The sequence below is a fragment of the Simochromis diagramma genome, unplaced genomic scaffold (assembly GCF_900408965.1).
Source record: "Simochromis diagramma unplaced genomic scaffold, fSimDia1.1 OVJJ01000107.1, whole genome shotgun sequence".
Taxonomy (NCBI): Eukaryota; Metazoa; Chordata; class Actinopteri; order Cichliformes; family Cichlidae; genus Simochromis; species Simochromis diagramma.
Window position 1 is genome coordinate 3,202,142 of NW_024387209.1, and position 8,467 is coordinate 3,210,608.

An 8,467-nucleotide genomic window follows, 5' to 3' on the forward strand; every position below is an offset into this window, starting at 1 on the left:
ATGATAAGGTTATTTGATACTTTAGCAATACTTAACAAGAGCATACTCCATTACTACAGTACAAGGTAAATCATAATTTTTGCCTTTATGTTGAAACTTTAGACGGCAAACATGTTTTGACAACAAACCCTGTGTGGAGGACAAGGGTCTGGACTCATAATCAGTATCACTGGGTTCGGATATACTGGCCCTCCGCACTTTCACCTTACTCTGAAACAAAAATTGACAATTTTTCATTAAACATCAGAGAAAAGCACTAACAAAAGCATATCAACACCCAAAAGAGCATCACTCCCACCCTATTTTTCCTTCTGCGAAGGTTTGAGACGACCGCTTCGCCGACGGACAGGCTGTCACTCAGCTCCCCCACCCCACTAGATGCTTCCTGGTAACTGCGTTCTGCAGGCATGGTGTAACCTGAAGGCAAAGTCTGCACCTGGACCATCAGCGGCCCTGGTTTTGGCAGAACCTGCAGAGAAGAGTACTCCAACTTTACTACCACAAATGATTTTAGTATTAATTTCACATTTTCTTTTCCAAATACAGTGCAAATAAATGTAGATTATACCTTGCTAGAAAGTAGGGCTGCTCGATTATGGCAAAAATGATAATCACGATTATTTTCACTGAAATTGAGATCTCGATTATTTGACGATATTTATTTAACAATAACAATGTATTGAATAATGACTTTAAAGATTGTCAAAAAATAATATAAAATAGTGTGCAAATACTGATGACAGTGCAAATGTTTGCAATATAAAAAAATAAATGTTAAATGTAAACATCTATGTTTAGTGAACTTTGCAGTGTTGCTCTGTGGTGCAGCTACGACACTGTAGCAAAGTTTACACACTGTGTCTACTTGATCCACGTCTGACTCCGCGAACCCATAATGTTTCCACACCACTGAAGTTTTTTTTACCTCTCTTTTCAACCAACGGCAGTCACTCTCCTCTCCAAATAACTTCTGCTTAGCTTTCCGAGCTTCCCTCGGGTCCTCTTAATCAGCGGTCCCCAACCCCCGGGCCTCGGACCGGTAGCGGGCCGCGAGAGTTGAGGCTCAGGTGTGAAATGTATAGTTTTCAGGGTTTTTATCGGTTTTCAGCGTTATTTTGTCATCGTTTTTATCGTTTACTCTGTTTTCCTTGGTCTTTTCACGTGTGTTATGAATAAATTTTCTTTTTTTCGGTATCGGTACTAGTTTTATTTTGTTGTATTTATCCGCGACACCTTAAAGGCCGGTCTGTGAAAATATTGTCGGGCATAAACCGGTCCGTGGCGCAAAAAAGGTTGGGGACCGCTGCTCTTAATTGTTGTGACACGTGTTCGAAATGCAGAGAGGTGCGCTCGATTTGCCACACGGAGCAGCGCGAGAGTAAAGCACGAGGGAGGGGCTAATAATCGGCTCAGTCATTTTTAATGATCGTTGAAAGCCCAGATCGTAATCGTGATTACAATTCAATTAATTGAGCAGCCCTACTACAAAGTAAATAAATGTAGCAAGTAGCAACAATTTACACCGCATGAATTTTTGAGTCACTCTGAAGAGAATCTGCTTTAGTATCAAGCTTTTAAACTGTGAGATGATGAAGTGATGTTAAGAGTGAGACTCACTGATATTTCAGATGAGGACAGTAGGGTGCCATCAAGTTTGAGCTATAAAGAAAGAAAAAAGGGAATGCCTGAAATTTTGGGTGAAAACAAGAAAGGCAATTCTGGGAAGCTTCTGCAGCCACTCACACAGAAACACACTGCAGCTCAAACCTTTGTGTGAATAGCAAAGCTGCACTTTGTGACAAATTGGAGAACAGATGACCCAGAGGCTACTAGAACTTAAAAACAATACTTTCACATCACATTTCCATCCTTCTTTGGAAATGTAAGGTAAACTTTAAAAGTATATATATGCATAATACATTCAGTTACAATTCTTATCACTCACTCTGGTGTTGGCAGCTTTTGGCGAGAGGTGTCTGACTGTGGAGGTGCGGTGGGTCTTCTGGAAGTACAGTGGGTTTCCTTCCAGATTCAACTGAAAAAAGACAGTAGAGTTTGCATTGTTAGCTACTCTCCTATGGAAAAAAAACCTCCCAGTTTGAGACATGGAGGCAGAAAATCTTAGGCTAGATTACATGACTTTAAAGTTTTTTGTGTAAAACCTCACCACTAGATGTCAGTAGACTGCTGATTGAAGTTAACTGAATTCAACTCTTTTATTAGCATTAGCTAACTTCCTGGCTAATGTAAGCTAAGTGCTCAGATGCCACTGGTCAGCAGCTACGTTAATCCTGGACCACTATTGTTATGATGATGATGTAGGACCAACACAGGGATATCAAATCGTAAAGACTGTCAGTCCACACTTTACCTCAGCTGTCAATATATGTACATGCCTATTTACTGTGGAAGAGGCTGTAAATCTTTGTGAAAAGAGTCTGATACAAGTCGATGAGTCAATGAAGTTTACTTCTATTTGATTAGCGCGATACTGAGGTGAGTTGTTCAAGATATCCTGAACGTTTCTGTCAGTGTTTTTGCTGCTGTTAGCTTCGGTTAGTCTTTGTTAGCTGCTGTTAGTGAAACTTTTGTTGATTAGGATGCAACACTGCTGGACTCTGATGCTTAGTGAATAAACTGCCATACAATGTGGGAATGTAATCAAACTGTTTGTCACAGGGATAAAGCCTAACATTAGCTGGCATAACATTAGCTTATAACCAGCTGTCATTGTTCATCCAGCTTTCATCAGCTGTACAGAAATGGGGGGATTTTGCATCTAATCTGTTGCCATTAAGTAACTGTGACAATATCTGGAATAAATAAGCAGGTTTTTGTGTGTTAGGGCCCTGACTTCAGTTCTGCAGGGGCTTGAGGTGAGGAAGAAGAGGATGATATTCTATTAAGATACTGGTGGTGTTGCCTCCTTCCTTCCTGTTTTCACTTTGTCAGTGGAGGGGACCCCTTCTTAGATGATAAAACACAAAGTATGAACCTTCATATCTAGAGTCTGAAGGTGCATATACAAATTCAAATTTGCCTGAACAGCATGGGAATGGCTACGAGTTCTCTCCTTCTTTGGGATCTATGTGGCCAGTCTCTAACCACGTAGATAAAATATGATTAGGCAGAACAGTGATGTCCACTGTATTCAAGATGTTTGTGGCGCAAACCAGTGCCGGCGCCTGTGCATTTTTAATGGGTTAAATCTAAGTTTATAAGAACACATCAGTTTGTTGGAAGATGTAATTACACACTAATCTGTGTATATTGATGAGTACAACTTTATTTTTCTATAACATAAACTCAGAAAATGGCTATTGCACCTTTAAACCATTGTTTAGTTATGCCGCTATAAGCTCAGGCAGCTGGGGGACCTCAAAGTCAACCTCATTAGTATTTTCTAGAGATGTGAGGTAAAATGCTTCCTCTGTATCACAATGTTACAGACTCTTTCAAAAAATAAAAAAAAACAAATACTGGATCCTGATCAATTCCAACAGTTTAGCTCAGCCCCACTTTTGTAACGTTTTCATGCAAATCCATCCAAAATGGTTGAAGAAACCTGCTAACAAGCAGATTTAAAAACAATGAGCCCTAATCGCTTGACCTCACTGGGAGCAGTAACAAAGTGTCATGTAAATTTGACCATCTAAGGATAAATGTGTGCATGTGTGCATCTTTACTGTGTTGAGGCAGTGCAGCAGGGAGAGAGGAGCCAGCTGGGAATGCTCCAGCAGGATGTTGTAGGCCAGGTCTAAATGCTGGAGAGAAGACAACTGTTCCACGCCTGTTTTGATGAGAGATGCCAATGATGCAAGTGAATTCAAACTCATGCACAAGTTCAAGAGCACTGGTTTTAAAGGAAAAAAAATGACCAAACATTAAGTTGTGTAATTAAATTCTCATGTTCTTTTCCCTTATTAAAAATGTCTCTGTGTGATGAAGAAAACTATCTTACAAAACAGTGGCAATAAAGTTTGTATATCTTCACACTGCTTCCTCATCTACCAGCTTCATCACTATTTGGTCTCTTTGCTGAGAAGGTAAATTGGGTTTTAAGAAGAGTACGGGAAGCCTGCGACTGATAAGTTGTTCCTACCGTTGATGGTTTCCAGTTCGTTGTTCCTGAGGATGAGTGTGACCAGCTTGGCCCTAGCACTCATACCGAGCGTTGGCGCCCTCTGCAGGCAGTTGTAGCCCAGGTTCAAGTGTTCCAGCTCAGTCAGAGCCTGGGCGAAAGCGAAAATAAAGTAAAACAAGATTACTGTAAATTGCAGAATAAACAAATAAAGCTTAGATTCTATGTAACCAAATGCTGATAGCAATCCAACCTTTAGGAATTCAGCACACTCCTGAATCTTGTTATGGCTTAGATCCAAAGATTTCAGGACATTCAGTAAACTCTGTAAGATTTGAAGAAGTTGAGGTTGGATAGAAACCTTATGCTTATGAATCAGTAATGACACATCTGTGTATTTGCTTGTCTCACCAGTGACTGGTCAAGGCAAACTATGGAGTTGTAGCTGAAGTTCAGGGTGTGAAGTTCAAGCCACGGTAGTGCTGAGCTCAGATCACCTCCACACAGAGAGAGCAGCTCCTAAAAATGCACATCATATAAATCACTGAGCTTTTTGGTCCTCTCACGTTCCCAGAAACCTGCTCATGCTACCGGCTGGGAGTACCTCCAAGGAACTGAGGCTCTTTGAGCAGGTAAAAACCTCCAGCTGGGAGTAAATTCCTCTGAGGCCTTCGAGACAGTGAGGGGGGATTCTCTTCAGCTGGTGAGGAAGAACAAGCAGAGACGAGTTATAATGTAAAAGACCTGTGACCTCAAACAACAAGAAGTGCAAGTAGGAAGTATTCACACATTACCTCCAAACACTTCAGAGACTTGAAAGGGAAAATTTTTAACACAGACTCGAGCCTCACACCCAGCGGGTTGATGAGCTGCAAATACACAGCGAGTCAGAAATGAGTTGGCAGGGCCAACTTTTTGGGACCCAATGTGAAAGAACCAGGTTCTGGGTTAAAACCAACCTTGAGGGAAACGGTCTTCTGCAGGATGTCAAACAGGAACTGCAGCTGCAGCAGCGAAGCGGTGTCAGCTGGGTGGGAGGGCAGTGCGAGGAACCCGTGTTGCTGGCTCCGGGATAGCAAGTACTGCTCAAACAGCCTTGTGAGCTGCTGCAAGGTGGCAGCAGGCAGGGTCAGCGTGCTGCTGCCGTCCAGCACCACGTCACCTGAAGGGTGAAAGCGAGCTTTCATGCTTAAAGTAATCAGCCAGATTTGACTCACAAGTGACAAGTTAGTCAGCTACAGAATGAATGAGTAGCTCCAATGCAGTGCTACAGATTTGGACGCATCCACCTGAATATTATTGTTGTTGGATGTCAGTGGAGCTCAGTAATCTAGGTAGCTATGCCTCTTTTTCACCAACTTCTACTCAGCGCGACTCAGTTTTTAAGGTTTTCCATTAGGTGGTAGTAGCTGGTACCACATACTTTTTAGTATCACTTTGGCCCCGGTTCTAAGCGAGCCAATCTGAGCCAAAAATGTGACGTCAACGGACGGCATGCTACTAATCGGCCAGGTAGCGACTACACTGAAAGAGACACGAGTGCGACTCCTTCCCAAGACTCAAACCTGCCATTTTTTAAACCTGGTAACAAGGGAAGTGTTTACACACGCCTCCCACCAAAACCTTCACTTGCTGTGTTGTGTTTGTGACGCATACTACTGAGGTCTTCAGATGTTTGGGCAGCCTTGCTGTAACGACCCCACCCATATTGAGATGGTACTTGTAACTGAAAAATGCAGAAACTGTGCAGAGTAGGTGCCAGTGGAAAAAAGGCTTTAGTGATCACAAACTTGGCAAATGGCTGAGAGTGTGTTAGACACACAAAAAATCATAAACAAACTATTATACTGTTGTTAGTGGTCTGATGTCAGCTAAATAATTTGCATTTCTGAAAATGAATCATTATCAGTGAACTATTAACACCACTCTCATTCATGTATTTAGTTCATATTGGAGAGTTCTGTGGACAGGAGGAACCTCAGAATAGCATCCCTGCTGTTTGGTGATGATGTGGTTCTGTTGGCTTCATCAGTGTATGACCATCAGCATGCACTGGAGCGGTTTGCAGCAGAGCATGAAAGCCAGCGACTCTGAGTCTGACGAAGCGGTTCACTGCTGGGAAAACAGTGCAATGCTCTATTTGGGTTGGGAAAGAGAGGTAGCCTCAAGGCGAGTGAGTTCAAATATCATGGGATCTCATTCACGAGTGTTGGGAAGCTCGACGGACGGTTTAGCGCGGCGTCAGCAGAAACCCGGCTGTTGAACCAGGCCGTTGTGGTGAAGACAGTTTCGATTTACTGATCCATCTACATCCACAACCTTCACCTGTGGTCATGACTTCTGGGTAACAACCAAAAGAGTAAGGCAGTGAATACACCCTTGACCTGGACTGTGCCTTAGAGGTGAGGTAATGACAGAATCGTTACAACAGAGGCTCCACTGGACAGTTTCGAAAAATGTGAAGGAGGGCATAAATTTTGGACTTTTTATCAATTTTTTTTATAAGTTTATAAGTTTTTGATAAAAACCTCCCACATGGACATTCAGAAATTAAGTAATAGATAAACATTTAAATGACAGAAAAGATTGTTTAAATTTAGCACTATCTGCTCCAGGAACTTCTTTTTACAGCGGGCCCATAGTAAAAATTACCTTGATGCCATTTTTACTGAAAATCACAGAAAATGAAAAGCACAGAAAATGATTTCCTATTTTCTATAAATTAACGAAAACTTAGTTTTATAATTACAGGACAGTATCAGCGATGAGCAACTAAATCTTGTTCTGAAACTTTACACATTTATTTCTTACATTTAAGCACACAATGCTTATTGACAGATTTCTTTCATTTAAAACAACAGCATTTCTTTATGTGCATGGTTAAATCTGGGAACGCCTCTGGATCCCCCAGGAGGGACTCGAAAGTATGGCTGCTGTGAATGTGACCCAGCATCAGATAAGTGGAAGACAATAGATGGATGGTTGATTTCTCTCAATAATATAACACCCCCTTTCAAATAACTCCTCAGACAAATTAAAAGGAAAACATTATCTGTAAACAGACTGTAAAACCCCTACATTATTAATGAATAGGGGATTAGGCTGGCTCAGTTATTATTCTCATACATCGTCTGTTGAAATAGCTTAAAGCGCAATCAGCTTTTGGGGTGGGGGGGGGAAGGGTTGAAGGCTCTTAGATTATTATGTTTCCTCACAGAGCGAACCTGGATGGTCCTCAACCTGTCAACATGAGTTAACCGCCTCATGATCCTGTGTCATGCTGCTGTTTTTGGACGGATCTTGTACGTAAAGGGAACAGTGTCACACTGGCACATACCGTTATTTCGGAGAAGCGTGGCCAAGCTATGTACGAGAGGAGAGTGGCCCGTCTGAGGTGCAGCCATCCTGTAAGAATTCAAGAAAGAGTCCTGAGGAAACAACTCACGGAAATTAAAAACAGAAAAGCTTGTCTTGCACGCGTTCAGTACGTTTCGTGCTGTTGTTTCAGCGGATTTGATAAAAACAAAAGACGACTACAGACAACTATACCACAGCCTCGGGCTAATAAGCACTTTTTCCGTGTTAATGTAGTTAGCGTTCAAAGCTTTAGGGACACGCTAACTGACATAGGCATTCAAAACTCTGCTATTGCTAGCAGTTAGCTCGGCTAAAGTATCCCGAAAAGTAAGCAAAACGACATACCTGTGCAATGACAGCCGACAGCCGGATTGCTAACATCAAGGTGTTAGTTATAGTAGAGCATATTAATTTTGGCGCACAAAGAAACGCCACGTTATGGTGCTCATTTGTTATTGTGGCAATCAAGCGCAGAGTGATGTTGACATTTTTTACCTCCGTCACATGACGGAACCGAAAGCGTGTACGGTAGCCTCGTTATACCAAAAGGTATGACTCTTACGCGCCCATTAATAATAAAGTTTCTTCTTTTTTAAAATCGTTCTTCTTCCTTCCTTTTCCTCTTTGTCAGTTTGGTAAAGTTTGTTATTACAGCTTGCCTGATGAGGCTTTGATGACCTGCTACTTATGTCTGCAAGACTTAAAGTACTGGCTTCAAAAAGTGGTGCTTTTTTATTTTAATACCTATGCAGATTTTCCTGAATCTTGACTTCAGCATATGTCCTCTATATAGTATCAACTGAAATTAATAAAAAAAATAATAATAATTTTAAACAATAAAAACTAAACTAAAATGAGCAAACCCGATCAGGAAACTGTCTGAATCTGAATTTTAAAAACAAGAAAACAGAAACAAAAATAAAACTGATTTAAGAAAATACAAAAGTATAATAGCTCTGTTATGATCTTACAATAATTCAAAAATACATATTTTTATACATATATAAGATGTAAACTATGGCCAAAAAA

General features: G+C 41.2%; 1 protein-coding gene across 2 annotated transcripts in view; it reads right to left on the minus strand.

Moving 5' to 3' along the window:
- LOC120746099 (serine/threonine kinase 11 interacting protein) overlaps positions 1-8,197 on the minus strand; it is a 37,332-nt gene extending 29,135 nt beyond the window's left edge. For both annotated transcript variants that reach the window (XM_040051377.1, XM_040051376.1), the window contains exons 1-13: positions 7,784-8,197; positions 7,419-7,486; positions 5,041-5,243; positions 4,876-4,950; positions 4,686-4,781; positions 4,493-4,600; positions 4,335-4,406; positions 4,103-4,232; positions 3,687-3,790; positions 1,946-2,035; positions 1,618-1,659; positions 299-469; positions 129-210 (exon numbers count right to left, since the gene is read on the minus strand). In XM_040051377.1, the coding sequence (XP_039907311.1) occupies positions 129-210; positions 299-469; positions 1,618-1,659; positions 1,946-2,035; positions 3,687-3,790; positions 4,103-4,232; positions 4,335-4,406; positions 4,493-4,600; positions 4,686-4,781; positions 4,876-4,950; positions 5,041-5,243; positions 7,419-7,485 (1,240 nt within the window). In that variant the 5' untranslated portion in view covers position 7,486; positions 7,784-8,197. The remainder of the gene's footprint in view (positions 1-128; positions 211-298; positions 470-1,617; positions 1,660-1,945; positions 2,036-3,686; positions 3,791-4,102; positions 4,233-4,334; positions 4,407-4,492; positions 4,601-4,685; positions 4,782-4,875; positions 4,951-5,040; positions 5,244-7,418; positions 7,487-7,783) is intronic.
- Positions 8,198-8,467: the final 270 nt, after the last annotated feature.